This window comes from Benincasa hispida, chromosome 6 (genome assembly GCF_027475165.1).
Source record: "Benincasa hispida cultivar pf3 chromosome 6, pf3_genome.v1.1, whole genome shotgun sequence".
In the NCBI taxonomy this organism is placed as follows: Eukaryota; Viridiplantae; Streptophyta; class Magnoliopsida; order Cucurbitales; family Cucurbitaceae; genus Benincasa; species Benincasa hispida.
Window position 1 is genome coordinate 12,107,799 of NC_143483.1, and position 23,032 is coordinate 12,130,830.

At 32.5% G+C, this 23,032-nt stretch overlaps 3 protein-coding genes, 1 long non-coding RNA gene and 1 other non-coding gene across 5 annotated transcripts; 1 reads left to right on the plus strand and 4 right to left on the minus strand.

The window, feature by feature from the left end:
- Nucleotides 1-1,035: 1,035 nt before the first annotated feature.
- LOC120080093 (Adenine nucleotide alpha hydrolases-like superfamily protein) lies at nucleotides 1,036-6,233 on the plus strand. Its single transcript, XM_039034649.2, has 4 exons — nucleotides 1,036-1,365; nucleotides 4,166-4,287; nucleotides 4,572-4,690; nucleotides 5,005-6,233. The coding sequence occupies exons 1-4, from the start codon at nucleotides 1,188-1,190 to the stop codon at nucleotides 5,111-5,113; spliced, it is 528 nt and encodes a 175-aa protein (XP_038890577.1). The 5' UTR covers nucleotides 1,036-1,187; the 3' UTR covers nucleotides 5,114-6,233.
- LOC120080092 (large ribosomal subunit protein bL12c-like) lies at nucleotides 5,390-6,181 on the minus strand. Its single transcript, XM_039034648.2, has one exon. It carries the CDS (start codon nucleotides 6,179-6,181, stop codon nucleotides 5,606-5,608), a length of 576 nt encoding a protein of 191 aa, XP_038890576.1. The 3' UTR covers nucleotides 5,390-5,605.
- A 202-nt stretch (nucleotides 6,234-6,435) lies between the features above and the next one.
- On the minus strand, nucleotides 6,436-6,507 carry TRNAP-UGG (transfer RNA proline (anticodon UGG)). The gene has a single exon. It is a non-coding gene; the product is annotated as a tRNA-Pro (tRNA).
- Nucleotides 6,508-7,115: 608 nt separating this feature from the next.
- On the minus strand, nucleotides 7,116-9,238 carry LOC120080143 (uncharacterized). Its single transcript, XR_005482432.2, has 2 exons — nucleotides 8,886-9,238; nucleotides 7,116-7,386 (listed from the first exon to the last, which is right to left on the minus strand). It is a non-coding gene; the product is annotated as an uncharacterized LOC120080143 (long non-coding RNA).
- Nucleotides 9,239-10,492: 1,254 nt separating this feature from the next.
- Nucleotides 10,493-14,144, minus strand: MDAR4 (monodehydroascorbate reductase 4). The gene is made up of 7 exons (XM_039034670.2): nucleotides 13,893-14,144; nucleotides 13,285-13,336; nucleotides 12,775-12,855; nucleotides 12,337-12,455; nucleotides 11,854-12,073; nucleotides 11,588-11,706; nucleotides 10,493-11,382 (listed from the first exon to the last, which is right to left on the minus strand). Exons 1-7 carry the CDS (start codon nucleotides 14,010-14,012, stop codon nucleotides 10,651-10,653), a joined length of 1,443 nt encoding a protein of 480 aa, XP_038890598.1. The 5' UTR covers nucleotides 14,013-14,144; the 3' UTR covers nucleotides 10,493-10,650.
- Nucleotides 14,145-23,032: the final 8,888 nt, after the last annotated feature.

Genomic DNA, 23,032 nt, shown 5'->3' on the forward strand with positions numbered 1-23,032 from the left:
AAATGTTTTTAACAATTTTGTCATTTAAAATAAGTTTTCTAATACTAAATAACTTTTTTTTAAAAAAAATTAAATAATAAATAACATGGGAAGAAAAACTTCAAAATTAGAATCAAAGTTTAAAGTGTTGTACTGTTTGTAATGAAAATAATCTAAACATAAACTTGATTATATATTTTTTAAAATGTTCATTGAAGATGAAAAAGAAATATACATATTTTATTAATAATGAAAGATGAAATCAATCAAATTAGGCTAGTAATTAGTTTGAATAAAATTCAACTATTTTATATCTTTTTTTTCTAAAAAAAAATATCATAAGGTAGAAATTATAAAAATATTTAAATCAAGGAAGTAACAGTTTATTTTAATTATATATATATATATATATATATATATTTGTTTGTTTATTTATTTACTTCAGATATTTTTTTCATGATGTATATAGTGAATGTCACCTTTCATTTCTTATTTAGATGAAATACTCAATATGTCTAAATCAGCTTAATAAAATATGTCTATAGAAATTTAATACTTGATCTACAATCAATTACGAGTTTAATTAGTCTCAAAATTTTTAAGTTGGTATCTTAAAAACTTAAGAAACGTTTAATAAATCATTTCAACTTTTAATTTGCGTCTAATAGATCATTGAATTTAAAAAATGTGTAGTAATTCTATCATTTATGAATTTTTAACTTTGTGTCAAGTAGGTCACTGAAATATAATTTTAAAAAAAATAGTAACAATATTGATATAAAATTAAAAAAACTTAATTTGGAAAAAAAAACAATATGATTATTAAATAGGCCTAGTTTTTAAATTAAAAACAAAATTTGTGTAAGTTATCCTGAAAGAAATTCCATTTAATTTTAACTATATTTTTCGACTAAATCATTATATTTTCTTAAAAAAAAACTAAACCATTACAAAATTTAAGATTGGATGTCTTAATTATTACGAATAAAATTTTATGAATTTTAAGAAATAAATTATTACACATATTTTTTTTTTTAAAAAAAGGAAAAAAAAAGTGGGGGCATTCTTTAATGGAACTGGAAGACGATAAATTGTGGGGTTGCCCAAACAGCAGAATCCAGGCGCACCATTAAGCTTCGAGACTCGAGAGAGAGCGAGAAACATCGTTAGAGGAGAGAGAGCTTGTTGCGAAGAAGAAGAAGCCATTAATGGAGGGAGAACAGACTCGAATAATGGTTGCTGTGAATCAGTCAACCATCAAAGGCTATCCACACCCTTCCATTAGCAGCAAACGAGCCTTCGAATGGACTCTCCAGAAGATCGTCCGTTCCAACACCTCTGGTTTCAAGTTCCTCTTCCTCCATGTCCTTGTGCCTGACGAAGACGGTTCGTTTCTTTACTCTCTCTCTCTTTCTTTTCTGTATCGCCAATCACTATCTGAAATGCGATGTTATTCTGTTACTTGTTTCCTGCCTTGTGGAATCTGAGCTTCCTTAGATCAACTCCGGCCTTTAATTTGATCGATTTTGGCTTATTTTGGAGCTGAGAAGGTATTCTTGTTTTGTAAGTGTTTGTAAGGGCGTACGCAGTCACGTATTAAGTCTAGAAGGTGTTAAAGTGCGGTTTATAAGTCTTTAATGTAATCTATGCCCTAAATTCTGTTCTGCTACCATGCAGTCGTCTTAGTTGATCTGAAATTTTGTAAATTAGTTGATAAGATGTCCAGCGATCGCACTGATGACTGATTTAGATGATTTGCATGTGCACGATGGATTCTCTGTTTTGAAAGTTCTTGAAGTTTGGAATCTATGAATAGGAAACGAGCTTCCTCTGTCCTTTTCTCGATGTATTTTTCCTGTTAGGTGATGAATTTTTATATATTCATTTTCTGATGGTAATTGATTAAACTATTTTTTCCATTAACATTGTTGGGGGAAATACATGCTTTTTTTGTCGTAATATTTTCTTCTTATGAAATCTATGTTCACTTGCTGCCTTCGAAAATTTTGAAAAATGTTTTAAGTTAGTTAAGAGTAGCTTTTTGAAAAGCAAAAGTTCTTTAAATAAATAAAAAGACAACTTATTGTTTTCTTGCAGTATTGCAGCACATGCTTCCTGCTTTTATTTCTATTCTTGTTGATGATAACTTTATCTGGTTCAGATATGGATGTGAGATACAAACGCTTCACACAAACCATTTTATAGAAGTTTAGAACATGGCCCATTAACAATTGGCAGGCACTAGTTCCGGGGTGTGGGGAGGTTCTCCCTACTCCTGTCCTTAGGCTGATTTTTCCTTTTTCAGAATGAAGTTCCTGATGTTTCTTATCAAAAGAAAAGAAAAGAAAGTTTAGAACATGGCCTTAGCAGAGACCGATTGAATCGAATTCGTTTTGGATGTAAGGAAGATCAAGTGGTTGATCGATAAACTTGATTTAATAACTAGTCTTTTAGTTTTTCTAAAACAAAGTAACTTAGAAAATGTGTTTCGATAACCGCCTTTGAAATCTTGCTTTTCTTAGTTTGTTTTCACTGACGACTAGTATTGTAGAGCAGGCCTAGTTGTCGTAGTTCTTTTGAATCTATCAGACATGTTAACAGTGATTTCATGTTTCCAACTGTGGACTAATGCTAATTTTTACAATTCACTCACACAACTCTATGTTATATCTTCTTTAGAATTATACACAAAGTTCTGTACAACCACTAGATATAATACATGTGAACTGTTGCTATCTTTAATTTTAAGTGGACTTGATTCCTCTTCCTCTAAGCATGCATCTGTCTCCTACTGTAAAATATGATCAAATGTCCTACAAACAATAAACAATCACCACAAATAAAAAACTTCTATGTTAAATATTAATCTTTATGTCTTCACATAACTTCATTGAATTCATAAAGTAAACTTATCCCTGTCCTATTCTAGTCTTTTGCCGCCTGTTTAGTTTTTACCAGGTGTTTATTTATTTCTTAATACTATTATTGAAGAATTGTTAGTGTCTTTTCCTTCATTTTCTCTTCTAAGCATGTTTTCAATGTGCCTTAACATCCCCCGAGTTCTATTGAACTTAAGGACTCATAAACAGAGGTATACCCTGTTATCCTGTTCTCGTAATAAGGTCTGATGGCATGCTCCCATGTTCCAAACATGCCCGAAATTTAAAATAATAAAATTAAAAAACCAAACGATTTAGTTCCAATTCACTTAAAGAGCTTTATTTTATTTTATTTTATTAATTAATTAATTTATTTTCGTAGATATTCTGTAGAGAAACACTTTGCTTAAAATTTGATGTTTGTGCTTCCCCTGAGCTTGGTACTTGGTTTCCGAATTTGAATTTTCTGCCGTAATTGGATGTTTTTCTTAGAATAAGTTCAGGATGCCTTTTGAGAGGGTGAAACGTGCGTTTAACCCATCATAAGTACTTTTCAGAATTAGTTTTCGTTTGATTATCAGAAGTAATTTTAAAAATTCTAAAAGCACTAAAAAACTTACTCAATATGCCTTTTAGTATTTCTTGTATAAGCACTTTTAGGAGTGTGCTTTAACCTAAAAACATTTTTTTTTTCTCAAAAGTCATCCCAAATTCAATGTTATGTTTGATAATCAGACATCACACTGAGGCTAATTTGATGCATGGACTTCCTTGAGTTTTGCATTTGGTTTGTGAATGTTTTGGTCATATTTGGATGTCTTGCAGTTAGCAATAATACTTACCATAAATATCATAGACAAGCAATTTGTACACGATAAATTGGCAATTGATAATTTTCGTGTGGTCATATTAATTACTTTTACCCTCTTTATGAAACCTTAAGTTCACTGGCCCTTTTTGAGGAAAACCATCTCTCACACTGTTCTGCAATAGTTCTCAACATAATGTTTACCGGGTTTCGTTAGTAGGTACCATACGATGACTTGGGAAAGTGGATCAACTTTTTTTTTTTTTTTTGCAGTGTTAGTATAATGCTGCTGCACCTCTTGGGACACGTTCAGTAATTTGACCTTCTGGACAACTTCTCCCATCTCTCCAATAATTCTCTTTTTTTTCTTATATAACTACAATGAGAACTGATGTAGGATGACAGCGTACGATATTTCAAAATGATACTGATTCATATATCATATGTTAAAAAATAACTACTAACCACAGCAGTACTCTGCTCATTTGATTTTTTGTAGGTTTTGATGACGTAGATAGTATCTTCGCATCACCTGATGATTTTAAAGAGTTGAAGCAAAGGGACAATGCAAGAGGGCTTCATCTACTGGAGTACTTTGTCACTAGATGTCACGAAATCGGGGTAATGTAATTCATGTTTATATGACTTTTCATGCTGGAGTGATCTGTCAATCTAAATATGTAAATTATTCAGTCACCCTTTACATGCTGTTCATATCCTTAAAAACCAAACAATATTACCGTGTCTGTTTAAACACACAAAAAAGAAGGCAATTTTGGATCATTTTTGTTTTCTTCTTTTTTCAATTTTTAAACACAGTTGTCATTTTCTGTGTTACTTGCATAGTTCTTTTGCAAGTTAGTCGTGTTCATTTGTTTTGCAGTAATCGTTTCCCAATTTTGTAGGTTGCTTGTGAATCTTGGCTTAAGAAAGGCGATCCAACTGAAGTAATTTGCCTAGAGGCAAAACGCGTGCAACCTGATTTTCTAGTTGTGGGAAGCAGGGGGCTTGGCCCATTCAAAAAGTATGCTCTAGTTTTAATTTATTAGCGCTTATTACTGATTCTCAAGTACAAGATACATGTTTTCATTTCTTCCAATCTCCAGTCTTAGAGCTGTCCCGAGACTGTTTATTATTGACCCGATATGCCTTATCAAAATCCGTTTGGCTTTCTTGGAGTTGTTTATCAATTCGTTAATGAGGGTTATTTTTATTATTGTTGGGGGGTTTATCTAAACTAAGGGGAGTTCTCAAACGTAATTGATATAGTCCCGTTATCATGACCTTTATGGAATTGAGACCTAACTGCCTGGAAATTCTTCTTATGGTTGTCTGCAGGGTTTTTGTGGGCACCGTAAGTGAATTCTGTGCAAAACATGCCGAGTGCCCTGTCATTACAATTAAACGCAGGGAGGACGAGACACCCGAAGATCCCGTCGACGACTGACCTTCCAGCCGTTAAAACTCGCAACATCTTTGATTTTATTTGATCAATCTTGTTTATAAATAAGAAACTTTTGGTGAGCGTCTTGTGTATTTAGCGTGCAAAAGTTGCCAATTCGTCGTTGATTTGTATTCGTGTTGTGATTTTTTCAAGCGTACAGACATTGTTTGTTAAAAATTGATTGATGACCCATTTGGGAATTGGTGAGACATCCTCTCCATGTGAGATATTAGCTAAAACCGTTCTCTTCTATCTAGAAAACAGGTATTTTGTATGGAATTTCACAGAAAATAGACGTTGAATTACAAGTTTATGTAATTTTACAGACCCAATGAAGGAAGAATAAGAAGAAGAACAAGGCAACATTTTGGCGAATAGCAGCATAAAAACAAGCAAGATTCCAAGTGGGCATATGTCAGAACAACAAAATATATGGGAAAATCCGCAAGATTGAGTAAGTTTCTCTAAAACAAATTAACTCCTCTTTTTCGGACGTTATACAATGGCGATTTTAGCTCCAGCTTCTTCAAGCTGTTTCTTGGCATCTTCAGCCTCTTCTTTGGAAACCCCTTCCTTGAACTTCTTAGGTAGGCCTTCAATGAGTTCTTTGGCTTCCTTCAAAGCCAAGCTTGTCAATGCCCTCACTGCCTTAATCACTGCAATTCTAGCATTGCTAGGCACGTCTTCAATCACCACATCAAACTCCGTCTTCTCCTCAACTGCCTCCGCTGCTGCCTCGCCACCAGCGGTGCCTCCGGGTGCTGCCACAACAGCAGCCGGGGCGAAGGAGGCGGCAGAGACCCCGAGCTTGTCTTGGAGGAAGTCGACTAGAAGCCGAGCCTCTTCGAGGGTAAGGTTGGAGATGTCGGAGCCGAGTTTTTCGATTTTTTCAGGGGCCGAGATGGCGGCAATGGGGCGGAGGTGGGTGGCGCGGTGGGAGACGGCGATGGAGGAAAGGTGGGATGGGAATTGGAGGGTGGTGGATTTGAAGGAATGGGTGGAGAGAGAGGAATGGGAATAAGAAAGGTGAGATGGGGAATGGAGGGTAAGAATGGAGAGTGTGGAAGCCATTTTCTTCTTCTGGTAAGAATAGAATAGAAAGAAAGAAAGGAAGGAAGAAGATAGGATAAGGAGTTGTTGGGAGAATTTGATATAGTAGGTGTTTTATATTTTACTTTCCTTGAGTACCCCTCATATTTTTCCATTATTACTACTCAGAGGGATTTAGCTACTGTTGAGTGGAGGGTAAAATAGAGACAACGTAACAAAAGAAGAAAATAAAATACATTAAAAAAAAAGTTTTGTAATTTTTTTTTTTTAAAAAAGGGGCATTCCGAGAATCGAACTCGGGACCTCTCGCACCCAAAGCGAGAATCATACCACTAGACCAAATGCCCACTTTTGATTAAGAACTTAAAAGGTATCTAAATCTTATGTTCATGAAACGTGGGTGGAATATATATTAAAAGAAAGTAAAAGTTTGATGAAGATTTGACACATAAAATGAATTTAATTGTGTAGATTAAATTTATTATTTAAATTTTTTTAAATTGAATTGAAACTTCAAATTAAAATGATGTTTAATGTACGAATTTAATATATATGAAAATTAATTTTGTAGTTTTTTTTTTAAAAGAAAAAAATTTGAATGAGTTATGCTTGATTTTTGTCAAGTAACAACTCAATTGAGTTAAATTTGACAAATGTTTCAATTTTTATACTTATATCCAATTCAAGTTGCGAGTATGAGTTCATCTTATCAATCTATAAAACATAAAAAGTCAAATATACAATTTATACTATTTATACATTTTATGAAAAATAAAATTAGTCATATTTACACGGCAATATATATAAGTAGTTTAAAAAATACCACAACTATGATAATATTCTTCTCTTTAATCACGATTTATCACATATATCTTATAACATAATACCCACATTCGACTGTTTCCACTTGTAAAGGACACTACAATGCAAAACCAATAAATACATATCATACCGATGCACTAAATATATATTTTATTAATACCGATGCTCTTATACTTGCATTTACTATTTTCCGAAATGTGGTTTTTTTAGTCTTGCAAATTCTTTTGAGACTGAAAAATCGTCATTGTCCTACATTTGTCACAGACTATAGTATATTGAACAATTCCAAAATTACAATTATCAATGCTAGATGAAGTAGTCATAGTCAAATCTTGTTCACTATGCTCCCGCCTCCATAAGAATAATATAGCTCACCTCGAACTTGTTGCTTTTAGCACCTACATCTATTGAAATAACATACCAAAAACCACAACATAAATTGAAATAATTTAAAAATTACTAAAGTTAAGCCCCACAACCTACAAAGTCTTAAAAACTTAAGGAAAAAACAAATAGTAATATGATACACAAACCTAACACGAAATACAAATAAAAAATCACATTTGAGTTTGAAACTAAATCATTCTTTTGAAATCAAAACATTAATATGTCTAAAAATTGACTCGTTCATCCATAAATGTGAAGCTCAACTCAAACTAAAACTATCCAAAGACGTTGAATATGATATGATTTGGGAGTTTCAAGCCAAAATTGTGGTTAATCAAGGTACAAACTATATATATATATATATATATATATATATATATATATAAAACAGCAGTAAAATCGACAACAATGCAGATTTTTGACAGTTAACTCTTTATATGTTGTTTCTTCATGTTTTTGGCTGTTATTCTAAGTTATTTTTAACCTAACAATTTTCACTTGTTGAATCAACAAATTTCTCAATGGATTGGTAAATCTATCCCCCATATCAACTCAAAACAATAATTATAAAACAATAGCAACGACTTGACAACATAGCAGATTTCTTTTTTTTTTTTTTTTTGGGACTGGTTTCATCACTTTTGTGCTAAATTACCAACCTGTTCATAACCATTTCTTAATTTTTAAGTGTAGATTCAAAGGTTAACTCATCTAGATAATATCCAAGCTTAATCCACATCAAAATATCAATAATTCCCTTTCCAAAATTCTAAAAAAACAAAAAACTGCGGTTGTTCTAGGCATATACACAGGCACTAGGAGAATATATATATAAGATTCTAAAAAACACAGGCACTAAGAGCATGAAAATTCTAAAAAACATGACATTTCCCTCGCACTCAAAAGCATTATAACATGTAAGCATTTCAAAACCTATTACCATGCTTCATTTTTACCTAAAAACAACACCATGACGATTAAATCAGTAAGAGATTATAGTGGGAAAGATACGAAGACAGGTGGAAAAACAAGAAAATCAACAAGAATCTTAAACCTAAATATCTCCAAACTAATATAGCGGAAATAGACAAAGCGGCCCAATATGATTTATCGTACTCTAGCTAGCATTAATAGGATCTTGCGAAACCCAGGTTCCAGTCTAGAATCAATAAAAGAAGAAGGAATGCAAAAAATAGCTTTGGTTGCAGCTAAATCAAGAAAATTAAATTAACCTTTAGACTCGGATTTTTGCTTATTCACTTTTCGAATTTGACGCCAGAGTTTGACGATTCTCTGGCGGAATTTTCGATTGAATCCCCATCCTCTCCGACAACTCTCAATTGAGTCGAATCCAGCTAATTAACTTCAAATTTGACTATCTCGATTACTAAAAATATAAAAAGAGTACAACAATGGAGATGTAACAAATCAAGGAGAAGAGAAATGGTTGTTCGTTCATTGACAAATAGGTCTAGAGGGGAAGGTCGCGTCATGTAGAGAGAAGTAGAAGGCAAACCTGATTCGTGTGTGAGTTGCTACAGCTACTCGTCGAATGTTCGAAGTTTGTTGATCTGTAGATGCCGGCAAAGAAGTCAGACAAGAACAGCGACAATTGTGAATATAGCGGGGAAACAGGAGACATTGAGAAGGAGCCGTCGGAGGTGGATTTTTGGTGGTTTGGGGCACCTCCCCCAATTTTTTATCTCTTTAATATATAAAACCTTAAAAACATTAAGTAATGTGGTTTTTGTAGTAGTGAACCCGTGCAGAAAATAATTATCTTCAGGACAACGTTTACCAAAAGTGTGCCTCGACAACGTTCTGAGTCTCCAAAGGTAGTCTTTGGTTATTTTTATATCTATCCTTGTTACACCATTTTACATTAGTTTGAGTTTAAATATTATATATTGAGTGTATTGATTCTAATAATTGAGGTATAATCAGTTTGCTAGTATATTCCGTATGATATATACCATTTTCCCCAACAGCAACAAACCAATACTTTCGCAACTGTGTTTGTATAAGAACTAAAAAATATTTACCAAGTAAACTCAATTAAATATAATTAGGGTTTGAATTTGTGGTCATCTATTTAAGGGAATCACTTTCTAATAAGCTATATAAGCACATTTAGGAGGAACAATAAAATATTTGCTTTACCATGAGAAAAATGATTTTGAACTGTGGAAATGTATTTTAGCTTCGCTTTAATTTAATAATATTTTGAGAAAAGTTAATATTATTTAGGTTCAAATGCTATGCATTTTTAGTTTTAATTCATTTTGGCCTTACATTTAAGAAGTGAAGTGATTGTTACAGTCACTATTTGTCAAATTCTACCTAGATAAAAATTCTTTAATACAAATTTATTACCACATTTTACAAAATTTAGCGAATGAAGTGTAATACTAAAATTTCAATAAAAAGGGATGAGATGAAAGTAATAATGAAAGAATCAAAATGGTTAAGTTTTAGAAGTATGAGAATCAAAATCGACATTTTGGAAGTACATGAAACTAAATGAATATTTTAAACGTACCTAGACCAAAATAAGCCAAAGTTTTATAGTATGTGGATAAAAAAGAATGAAAGTTGATTTTTTTTTTTTTTTTTTTTTTTAATAATATGTGAGGTAGATTAAACCTCTGACCTCTAGATTGATAATATATCTTGATGCCAATTTAACTATATAAAATTTTTTTATAAAAAAAGTATGAACTAAAATAAGAATGAAAGAATCGAAATAGACATTTTGAAAGCTAACAAACTTTTACTTGCTAGCTTCACTTTGTATTATTATCTTTTTCTGTTGACACTACTTTTTCAATACACAATTTCTGTTGCTTCTCTGTACAGGCTCTGTGATTTATTCCATTTTCATTTTCTTAATTTAAAATAATTATTATTTTCATCTAATTATATTAATTAATAGTTTGATAAAATATTAGAATCAACGGCGAATGAAACTTCCTTTCAAGCCTGAACGAGAATTACTTCACAGACGATCCCAGATATCGAAATCAATCCGAAACCGAGTCGTCTTCAACTGTGGGGAGAGATTTTCTGACGAAGCGACGATTGACGATGGCCATTACAAGCTAATGGCATTCTTCACCGGTGAAATAAACTGTAATTCATGAACTTTATAGCATTCTATAATTGAATATAGATTTTTTAGCATTCAATATTTCCTACTGTTATTAATGATACCAAGTACATGATTGGTACATCATCAAAACTTCAATTTTTGATGCTTTGCTGAACTCCGTAAACGAATCTCCTCACCATCGGCGACGTCTCCTCCCGTACCAATATGCAAATGCAGCAATCGATCCAGCAAGGATAACCCCAGCGGTCGCATGCCATCGATACACAGGCTTTTCGAGAACAAGGGAAGGACCAGAAACATTAACATTTGCGACTTGTGATGGAGGCGGTTCGCGACTAACTGCCATAGCATAACTCAGTCCCCGGCTTTCCAACTCAGCCAAATCTTCAATGGCAGGTTTCAGACTAGTGACCATGGCTATAGCTGCATACTCCTCTTTTGTTCCACCTTCAAGAAAAGATCCAACTAGGTGACCTTTGTTTACCCAATAAGCCCCAAATGTGTTTCCTGAGAAATCCCCGTAATGTACGACCTCCCCGACGTTGTCCCCGTAAAATTGCCACGAGAGTGCGAATATTCTGGAGTAGAAAAATGGTACATAGTCAAAGTCTCCAGTCTTTTCTGGTTCCATAATGGCAGCAACAGCATGTTTAGCACATTTTCTGGCTGAGTCAACATGCTCAAGTCTCCGAGTCTCACTGAAAAGCTTGACTGGAAATGCTGCTACATCTCCAACTGCATAGACCGAGCTGTTACTCGACTGCATCTTTCCATTTACCTTGATTCCACCCTTTTCCAAGGTCAGTTGGCCTTCAAAGAGGCTCGTGTTTGGGCGGATTCCTATTCCAACAACAACCATGTCTACGGGTATACGTTTTCCATCTCTTAGGTTGACAGCAACCACCTGAAAATGGTTAGTAGCTCAATATACAAGTAGACTAGCTTGTCTATCATTCTACAAGAATTCTTTAAAAAAAACTTTAAGAAACAAAAAATTCTTTGGAATCCCGGCTAAATGATTCTTTTCTGGGAATCAGTTCCTCTTTCTCTCATCAAATGCATAGCTTTTCACCCAATAATTCCAATGACTAAAGTTGAGTCTGCAGTACCTTTCCGTTAGAGTCAATATCAAATGATGACAAGACAGTTCCTTTGACAAACTCCACTCCTTTAGACTTGTAATAATCTTCATAAAAGCTTGCAATCTTGGGTGTAAATAGACGAGGCACTATAAAGACGAAAAGATTTTCAAGTTTACCTCATCTATTCATTTCTCAATCTCAATAATATAATATAGAGCAAGATCAATTGTTCATACAATAAGGATGGTTAATGACTACGCAAGAAAAGAAAGCAAAATAACTAGGCTACTTACTGCACTGTGCTTCAGGGAAAACCATTGTCACATTAATTTTGTTAATCACTAAAGATGCAGCACACTCCATTCCTATGTAGCCACCACCAATTACGACAGCATTACCCCCCGAACAAGAATGCATCACATCAACAAGCCTATTTGCATCATTTAGGTCTCGTAGATAACATACATTTTCGGCATCCGATCCATTCACTCCAAATTCTTCGAGCTTCAAAGCCTGGATTCAAAGAAAGAAAATAAAAACTACTCGACCCATCGTCGAGAAATCATTTACACAGTAGCTACTTGTGAATTTTGAAGCCAAGGCCTATGATTCTAGACTACCATGAGCTTTGAGATCTATTAAATCAGTAAAATGTGTCTCCACAATCAACGAGTTTGGACCTCTTAAACTCAGATATTAACTATACAAAGTGAAAATATGACTATTGTAACTGAATATAAGAAAAGTGTGCTTCCTTTGAAAGATTGGTTCTATACCCGAGCACCTGTTGCAACAATGAGAATCTTGTAACTAATAGTCTCTCCAGCTGCTGTTAACAAGGTCCTGCGCCGAACATCAGCCGATATTACTCGAGTCCCAAGAACTAATTCAATTCCTGAAAAGAAGACAAAATCATACAACATTTTACAACAAAAGAGAAAATGGTTAACAGGCTTTATAACTTATACCTGCCTATATCATGAGATACTAATTTGTATTTCGAAGAAGCAGAAATGAAAATCACGTGCTCCTTAGATTTCTGGTGTCTAAAGTTGTGTGCATTTTAGTATACAAAGGGTAGAAGGTATAAATTGATCTGAAATGACTCAAATGGAGGTGAGCAAAAGTAGAAAATGACTAGCATGGTCAAACGGTCCGTAAACTTCCTACATCTACACATATCAGACCAAGCAAGGTTGATACGAATTACTTGCCATGTTCTTTGTACCATTTTGGTGTCAACCGTTCCTCATTAGCACCGACACACGTGTGGAATGCTGGAAGGCGCGCTGGAGCTGCAAATTAGCATAAAATTCTACATTACAAAGCAATAATAATGGCAAAAGTTTCTGCTGAATGCTACGCAAGATAGAATACAAAAACTAGCATCCTGTTAGAAGAAGAAGAAGAAGAACAATATCGGTAGAAAAATATCCATCAGTCTGACAGAGCAACCTCCCTATGCTCAAGGAAACGCCTGGTTTTCAACAATTCTTGAAGAAATGTATCCTTGAAGCTCTAGGTATTTCAAAATGATGTGTTTTTGTCAGTACAACAAGTGGGGTACAAGGGTTTGAATCTTCGACTTTAAGGAAAAGAGTACATGTCAATTGTTGGTGAGTTATGCTCACTTTGACATCTCAAAATGATGCCAATTGTCCTATTTCCTTTTCTACTCTATTATACATAAATAGCCAGTGACGGAGCAAGATAAAAAGTCCTACCTTCTGGAAGTAAATACCCTTTACTTAAAGCAGGTCTCTCATAAGGTGCAACCTATCAAGATTCAAAGAAACCTTGTATCATAAAGATAATTCCCACTTGAGCTAACAAATGAAACAAAACAACAAAATATCGATCTATCATTGTAACTTTTCTGCTTTTATTATAAACACCAATTTTTTATCTTCTGGTTTACATGTTTAATCCAACTCAAAAGCTCCACCACAACAGGGAAACAGCACTTCGGCAGAAAAATTCTGAATCATATATAGCAATCAATGATATTCAAAACATAAAGGGTTGGGAAAAAAGACATTTCTATTTGTAAAGAAAAGAACACCAGCAGAATTACAAGTACCAAAAACAGTAACACCTGTTTATTCCATATCCGACCTTCAAATAGCTAATTCCAGTAGATGACAAACAAATACAAACAAAACAGGTAATAAGAAGAAAATCTGAGATTTGGGAAAGAAAGCCTGAATGGGGGAATTTGAATTTGAGTCGTAATTTGAAGTAAAAGTGGAATTTGGGTAAGTGGGTAGCGATGAAATGTGATAATGATTGTGAAGAAGAAGTAGAATTGAGGAGAAAGAAGGGATTTGCTCACTGTTTCTTCGGAAATTATGCAAAGTTCGCCATGAGAAACGCCTCTGTTGGTAAATTCAAGGGCTGCATAACCAGCTGCTACACCTCCACCGAGAATTACATATACGAAAGCCCTTCCCATCTCTCGCTCGCTCTCGCTCTCTCGTTATTGGTCTTCGGAGGTGCAGGCGATTCTGGGCATCACCTCCTTTGGAAGCATTCCAACGAAGAAGAAGATATGGTTATAATATGTATTTGTCTTTCTTTTTCCTTCTTTTCTTTTCTTTTCTTTTGTTTTTTCCTTTTTGTGGGAGGGGTCAAATTACCATTTTAGTGCACTTAATTCCATTTTAATTTAGAGATTTTTTTGCAATGTGTTCGTGGATGGGTTAGGTTAGGTTGAAAAATATTTTAGACTCAATTTAATTATTCGAATGGTAAATTTCTTCGATTTAAATAATTTTTATTAAAAAATTAACTCAATCCAATCTAATTATGAAACATTTATATTGGGTTGAATAAGGTTACTCAAATCGTTTATTTAAATTTTTATTTTAAAAGAAGTAAAATATAAATATGTAAAAATTTGATTTAATTATTTTCATATATTGAATTAAGATTAACAATTCAGTTTCAATTTATATAATGTAAAATCTCTTCTCAAAATGTTAAAAGAAACTACTTTTAAGAGTTGTTGGAGAATAAATGATCCAAAAAATTAATAAAATTAAGTGAGATTAAAATAAATATATGAATATCTAATTGTATCCTAAGTAAAAAGAATTTACATTTTAAGGTTCATAATAAGTTTGGGTTTGTTTGGATTATTTTATGTGAACCAACTTAACTCATCAAAATTACATTTATCTGGATCCAACTCAACTCAAAAGAGTTGATAACCCAACCCCAACTTCACGAATTGAGTTGGTTTGATCGATTTTTTTTTGTCATCACATTTTTTGAATATCTCTAGATTTTTGTATAGATGACTTAGTTTTAGTAGATTTAGAATCCGTTTGATTGACTTGAGAAAAAATGTATTTGAAAAAACTCATTATTATTATTTTTATTTTGGCAACAATAATGAGGGAGTTATTTTGAAATGTAGTTAATTTGCACTTAAAAACCTATTTTGAGTGGAACAACTCCAATTTCTTACAAAATGACTTATTTTTTAAATTAAACACTTGAAAATATATTCCAAACATACTATTAATATCAAGTGATTCAGTTATAAAACCATGGGTGAAAACTAACATTCTATTTACGTTATAAAATACTCTACCACCTTTTTATCCCGTGAGGAATGTCTCACCCATTGTGGAATGGTTGGAGCCCTAGCATGATTTTCATTTTTAATCACTAGTTGGCTAACCACTAATTTTTTAAGAAAAAAAATCGCGATTGAAATAAAACATCGTGCTAGGACTTAGAATTATTTCGTAATGGAAGAGACATCTGCGATAATGCATTGTGACATCAACAGAAGGTTATTTTTTATTCGTTTTGTAGGATTAGGTCATTTTCTATTAACATAACTGAGATTGGATCATCGGTACAAAAATCTCTTTTGATTAATGTGATACAATAATTGATATATACTTCTTTCTTTTTCATTAAAAAGGAAACTTAATGAAAAAAAAATTGACTTTCTGTTTTTTTGTTCTCCTATCAATTTTGAGTGGTAAAATTTTGCCTTGGATCACAAACACAATTAGACACCCAAAAAATTATATTCTCCTCTCTCATCATCTCCATCTTCTTTCTTTATTTATTTTTAGGGCTCTCTATCTTCTTTATTTGTCTTCTTTTCACTCTCATTTCTCATTTCAACTTTGTCATTTATGAACTTTGATCAACAACATTTGTCTTATCCTCTCTCTCCATCTATACCTCCTTCTCCTTTTCTCTCCCTTATCGTCCTATCTTGAGCACCACAATTCAAAAACTCCATGTATATATATATATATATATAAACATCCAATTTGACTGGAATGGAAAATCTTTCAGACTACTTTTCAAACTGATCAAACCTCTGACTTGAAGTTGAATGTACAATCACTATACCAACCAAACTATCCTCATTTTGATTATCAATCTTTTGTTCACATCATTTTTCTCTCACGTTTATTTTTTCCTCTAGCCTAGTTTTCACTTAGTCTTTTTTTTTTTTTTTTATACAAATCATATTTTAAATTAGTATAGTATAATCTAATATTTTAATTGAATAAATGTGAGAGAGATTGAATCTATAAACTTAGAGAAGATTGAATAATGTACTAGTTTATTTAAGTTATATATAATTTTTTTAAGGAAAAAGTCATGAATAATTTACAATGAACATGAACTTATCACTTACTATTTAAAGGAAGCTTGTTACGAAAAAGGAAGATTTTTTTTTTTTTTTTTTTTTTTTTTTTATATTTGGTAAATATATTTAAAGATTTAAATTAAACATTCATATTGTATATTAAAAACAATTCTCAGATAGAAAAAATGTCAAATTATTTATAGAAATAGTAAAAAAAAAAAAATACTGATAGACACTAATAGAATTTTATCAACCTCTATCAAAGAAGATTAAAATTTATTATTTTATATAAATAGTTTTCTGTTGTGAATTTGAGTAGCTCAACGGGAATACTAAAATATAATATTAAAATAAATAAATATAATATAAATATATGGAATAAATAAATAATAAAATAAATAAAATATAATATATAAATAAAAAAAATAAAATAAAATGAGAAAATGAGAAATGAGAAAATTCTCAAAATTATCCATTTTCTCCAATTTTTATGGAATTTGATCTTTCAAAATCCACCAAATGTCACTATTTATAGATAATTTAGCAAGTATGAGGTAGATTACATGGACACTAAAAATAAGTATTTACAAGACACATGAACAACACTTTGAAAAATGAGGACCTGATACATGGTCCATAAACACTAAACATTAGTATCTAATAGACATTTATTTTTTATATTATTTTACAATATTTTCTTTATTTTTCTATTTTGAAAACCCCCTTGCCAACATAAAATATGAAGGCTAAAATCGTCACAACATTTTTTTTAAATGTTATTTTGGCTCATAGAACTACAGAAGATAATCGGTTTCCAGCGATCCTACATTGGTGACATGTGGCAGTCAAAGAAAGGATTGAATTTACCATATTGTCCTCTGTAATCCCGTGTTTCCAGACTACAGTAGTCGTAAATGGTAGAGCAACTTCAGCCGTTGATTATTTTGCTGATCTGTTTCAATCCTAAATCGGAGAGTGATGGTTTCTTTTACGCCAAGAAAACTAACAGAAGTGGGACCGAGGAGATAGCTCAACAAACCAAATGATGCCACGTGGCTTGCACAATGTAACGGACAACTAACGTCGTTTGAGATGAGCGGCGGTCAGAGATCAAATTGAAGCATGGGCTAAGGGGAGGATAACGATAACGATACCGGTTCTATCTCTGCCACATACTACCTTTTCTTTCTTTCTTTCTTTTTTTTTTTTTTTTACAAAGTGAAAAATATTATGGCTGATACAAAAATATAATTTTTTTTTTAAGTAAGCTATTGGACAATTGGTGGGATGTGAAATTATACGACATGTCGTTTTCCAAAAAATATATTTATTATATATAATTTTTAAAAATTTTTATTCCATGAATTATACTCTTATAATATCAAGAACCTGAAAACATCTTGTGAACAAATAATTATTGTAGTATTAATAGCTTGTGATTTTTGAGTTCGCATAGACTGTATAAAATTGTACAAGTATCATAACGTTTCTCGTTCATTAATACTTAAAAGTTTCAATGTCAATCTTGTTGAGCATAATTCACTAGTTAAGACATAATATCATTGTCAAAATGTTAGAAGTTTCAATCTTCATTCCGCTTCTATGTTGTTGAACTAAGAAAATATAATAATAAGAGCCCGAATGAACAAATTACCTTGAGACTAATGAATGAATTCAAATAATTTAAAGATGAGAGATATAACTAGGAGAATTTTCAAAAATAGAAAAATAAGGAAAACTATTTATACATAATAGCAAAATTTTAATATTCTTTGATAAAGGACAATAGAAGTGAAGGGATCGGATCCCACAGTGGAGGCGTTGTGAACCCCTTGCATCCCGCAAATTGATTTTTACATAAATAAATTAGTAAAATAAAACATAATATGCATAGAATAAACATGTAAATGGCATGTTGTAGGGAAAAAGTTAGAACCATTCTCATCTTTGTAGATTCCTAAGTTCTAAGAACGATCCTCTTGAAGTTCCAACGAACAACTCCTCCAATGATCTTGAACACAAACAATTTCTTAAACAATCTCAAACTCAAGGATTCCAATAGAATGATAAGCAGCCTATTGGAAGAGGGTGAGGAGAAAGACTTTTTGGAGAGTAGAGAGGATTTTCTTTGTGGCTTAGGGAAAAAATTGCACAATAAATTCTTCCAATTCACTTGTGTTGTATGTAGGGTTGTTCATGGGTCTGGTTGGATTGGGTTGAAAGACTTTTTAGACCAAACTCAATTATTCGAGTTGTAAATTTCTTTAACCCAAATAACCTTTATTAAAAAATGAACCCAATCCAACCCAACTATGAAATATTTAGGTTGGGTTGGTTCGGATTAATCAGGTCATTTATTTAAATTTTGTTCTAAAAAGAAGCAAAACGTAAATATGTAAAAATCTAATTTAATTATTTTCATATATTGAATTAAGATTAACAACTCAATTTCAATTTATATAGTGAAAATTTTCTTTCTAAAATGCAAAGAAACTACTTTTAAGAGTTGTTGAATAATAAATTATTCAAAAATATTGAAATTAAATAAAAAAAATCAATATATGTATACATAATTGTGTTATAAAAAACAAAAAAAATATATAAAGTTAATAATAAATTCGGATTGGTTCGGGTTATATTAGGTGAACCCATGAACTAACACATCAAATTTTCATTTATTTGAAACCAATCCAACCCAAATGAGTTGATAACACAACTCAAACCACACGGGTTGGGTTAGGTTGATCAACTTTTTCGGATCATTGGATTTTTTGAATACCCCTAGTTGTATATATTCCAAAAGGCTATAAGGAAGACTTAGAAAGGTCAAACCCTTTTCCTATTTTCCTTTTTGCACAATTAATTAAATAACACTTATTTAATTAATTTACACATTAATTAAATAACTATTTATACATTAAATCTAATTTAACGTATATAATTAATTATCATAAACATCATATGTATATATGCAATACCTCTCTATTAATTGATTGTTTGAGAATCTAATTCATTTGAATTAATTATTTGAATCTTATTCAAATGTTTTTTTTTTCAATTTAATTTGAATTATAGATCATATCCATAATCAATTACATATTAATAATATTAATATATAGTTTTCTCAAATTGATTTGAATAATTCAAATCATCCCTCCTTAATATCCTTTAGTGAATTAACAAGTGGACCCGGTAGACTTGTAGATCAAAAGCTCCAATGATTGGCTAAACTCGTCAATCAATTTAAATGATATTCATTAATTATGGCTACACTCCATTGAAGACTCATAGTTGCACTCTTCTCACTACAAATATATTTCTGTGTTCACGAATATAGACCAAGAACAACAAGTTAGTCATTCACGAGTTTCATAACTCCAACTGGGTCAAATTACCGTTTTACCCTTGGGTTACCTCTGATTCCTTAAGTACCAGTGCTACGAACAACCTATTTATGGTCCAACCAATCAACAAAAATCCCTCTCGAGCCAATGAGAGGGTAGGGCTTTTGTTCAAGTCTCGGAGACACAACTTAAAGGAACACCCATCTATTTACCCTTAAGGCGGGAAGGAGTGAATTTCATCTTATATTATTATGTTTCCAGCTCCCCAATCAGTCTTGTCCCCAAAATGGTAGATATATTGAGTTGGCGAAGTGGCCACCATCACCCATAAATCGAAGGACAATCTCTCGTGAATAGGAATTCATAATATACTCAGGATTAAGATTAAGTTGCCTAGGTTATCCTATTGAAATAGGAACCTAACTAGTTAACGGTGTTACATCTAGTGGTTACTATTTCGCGGTTCGGTCTTATGAAAATTCATTGCATAGAATACCCCTTCTCGAATGTCACATACACAAACGCGTTGGATCATTGCATTTGTATCAAATACAAAGTGGATTATATTCATAGTGCTACCAGGATAAGGTACCCAGCCTTATCTCTATACTATAGACTTTTTAGGCTATATTTTGAACATTGATCTCTATATTTCTTCACATACAGTTCAATACTCATAAGGCAGTCTTGGATAGGGGTGTTCAAATAACTCGATAACCCGAACAACCCAGATTACCCAACCCAAAATATAAGGGTTGGGTTGAGTTTGTTTTGTTTTTGGGTTGGGTTGTTTTTCTACTTTTGTTAGGTTGGGTTGGGTCGTGGGTTGGCTAAAAAAAAATTATGGGTTGACCCAACACAACCTTAATTTTATATATATATATATATATATATATAAATAAATAAAATAAAATATATTATAATTATTTCTCTTTGTTTAAATTTTGATTAGTTTGTAAATTTTGAATATTTTTCTTTTAAAATTGTTATGATATTTGTCTTTATTTGAAGTTTGCAATAAATATCTTAGACATTTGATATTTAGCATTTGAATTTTATGAAATTTTAGTTATTAGTCATGTGTTGTATATAAATTTACATATTTTTAATAGAAAAGAAAAAAAAAGTTATAACCTGACAACCCAACCTTGTAGGTTGGGTTAGAGACTTTATTTGGGTTCTTTGGGTTGCCAACCCATCCTGTTAGCTTTAAGGCTTCAATTAAACCAAGTATTTTGATGATAACAAACTCAGATTGCTTGTACTAACATTTTTAGTGTTTCAGAGTCACTATCTTGTAGAGCTCGGAAAGACGATTCCAACGTAATTTGAATCGCTCAATTCGGAGTTCAAACGAGAAAGTTATAAATAAAAGAAGATCGGAGAGGAAATCCAACGTGGCAGTGACACGTGGCACCTTGCTGATGTGGCACACAATGGTCAATATTGATGATGTGGCACTCCAACCGGTCACTTTTTTGCTGATGTGGCGATGACGTGGCACATGATATGGTAGTGTCGTGGCAACCGTGGACGAATGAGATAATTATAAGTGGCGGTCACCCAACTTCACGCACGGACGGCGCGCGCGTGCGCCGTACGTGCCTGCGGTTTCTTCATAGAATGCAACGCGTGACGCTCAATCTTCTCCCCTATGCGCATGGTGTCCATATCATCCGGCTATTTTTTATTTTTATTTTTATTTTCTTATTTTTCTTTAATTTTCTGATCCAATTTTCTCCAAATTCTCACCAAATTTCAACCTTTTCAAATTTGATTTCCTTCCTAAATTGTCGTCCTTCAAATTCTTTTTATTCTCTAAATCAATAATTCCAATATTTCAAAATTCCTTTTCAATTCCTCTCTTAATTACAAATTTTTTCCTTTTCTATTTTTATTCAATCTCCACCCTTCATTTGCAATCATATCCAATGGCCAAAATTTTTCCTCCCTCGCTTATAAATTTGACTTGATTTTACTCTTCATTGATACACCAAAAAGCTATCAAGTCTTAAGCTCTCAATTCTCTCCTCTCAAATTCTTGTCCTCCTTGCTCCTAAATTGTCCTAGAGTTATTTTCGTGAGTTTTTTTTTTAATGCTCAACTTGTGTATTTAGCCTTCAAGAAGTAATATTGTGAGGTTTTTTTTTTTTTTGGGGGGGGGGGGGGAGGGGGAATTGTAATAAGGTGTAGGTACACCTTGGGTTGTGAGAAAAAGAAATTGGTTTGATCCTGAACTAGTAAAAAGGATCTTGGGTTTCTCTTTAGTCTAGGAAAAAGAGGGTTGTGTGTCAGTTTGGTCCTCACCTGCAAGAGGATCACTTAGTGAAATACCCAAGAAGAAGTCTTGGAGAGTGGAGTAGGCAATTTGCTGAACCACTATAATTCTAGGTGTTTTCTCTCTCTCTCTTTTATTTCTTGTTTTCAAATTTTTTGCTTCTTGTCTTAGTTATTTTTTTAATCTTTCTTAATTGTATGATTTAATTTTAGTGTGTTATTTAAATTTATCCTTGATTAAATTATCTTTAAATTTAAAGTTATCATAGCTTGCATGATTTAAGTTTTGTCTTGCATAAATTTTCTTTAATCAAATTAGTGGGTTTACTTTATTGAGCATTGTTTAAAGATAAAATTATTTTTTAAAGATTGGTAGTCAACCCTATTCATTCCCCCCCCCCTAGTGTTTCCTTTAGATCCTACACATCCAACCCGAATTTTCGGGATGGTCCAAAAAATACCCTCAACCCAACCCAACCCATGTATACCCATAGTCTTGGATGTTAGTTTATTGAATTTAGGGTTATTATGACAAAATAGAAAATAATACAAACAAAAACATTTATTGAAATAACATATATAACTCTTTATTGACGAAAGTCAATTAATAACACTTACTATCTATGAGTTTTAGGGTATAAAGCCTAACAAACTCTCACTTGAACTAAAACTCTAGTCAGTGGGTTGTACATGATACCATAATCCAAAATGCAGGATTATTAAAAATAAATACAATAAACTAAGGCATCCATATACTTATTACAAATCTTCCACTTGCCCTAGATCATATAATGTATACGTCTTGTAGACCTAGATTCTCTAGATGACTCTCGAACACTTTAGTCGAAAAAGCCTTCATAAATGGATCAACAATGTTGTGCTTTGAGATAATCTTTGTGATGATCACATCTTCTCGTTGCACAATCTCCCGTATCAGGTGATACTTTCTCTCAATATACTTTCTTCATTCAGGGCATCAAATCTAATGTTCCAAGATTTGGATGCCTGTTTCGACCCATAAATGGATCGATTCAGCTTGCAAACTTTTTGCTCTTGACCTCAGGCTATGAACCTCTCGGGTTAAGACATAAAGATCTCTTTAAAATTGTCATTTAGAAAAGCAATCTTGACATCCATTTGCCATATCTCATAGTCATAATATGTGGCTATGAACAAGAGAATTCTTGTAGACTTTAAGCATAGCAACAGGGGAAAAAGTTTCCTTATAGT

What these genes read in the sequence shown, in the direction of transcription:
- LOC120080093 (XM_039034649.2), top strand. Translation starts at nt 1,188, where the DNA reads ATGGAGGGAGAACAGACTCGAATAATGGTTGCTGTGAATCAGTCAACC. An exon ending in CTAGATGTCACGAAATCGGG is followed by an intron (nt 4,288 to 4,571) that starts GTAATGTAATTC and finishes CCAATTTTGTAG; the next exon opens with GTTGCTTGTGAATCTTGGCT. An exon ending in GGGCTTGGCCCATTCAAAAA is followed by an intron (nt 4,691 to 5,004) that starts GTATGCTCTAGT and finishes GGTTGTCTGCAG; the next exon opens with GGTTTTTGTGGGCACCGTAA.
- LOC120080092 (XM_039034648.2), bottom strand. Translation starts at nt 6,181, where the DNA reads ATGGCTTCCACACTCTCCATTCTTACCCTCCATTCCCCATCTCACCTT.
- MDAR4 (XM_039034670.2), bottom strand. Translation starts at nt 14,012, where the DNA reads ATGGGAAGGGCTTTCGTATATGTAATTCTCGGTGGAGGTGTAGCAGCT. An exon ending in GCATAATTTCCGAAGAAACA is followed by an intron (nt 13,337 to 13,892) that starts GTGAGCAAATCC and finishes GAATCTTGATAG; the next exon opens with GTTGCACCTTATGAGAGACC. An exon ending in ATATTGACTCTAACGGAAAG is followed by an intron (nt 11,383 to 11,587) that starts GTACTGCAGACT and finishes AACCATTTTCAG; the next exon opens with GTGGTTGCTGTCAACCTAAG.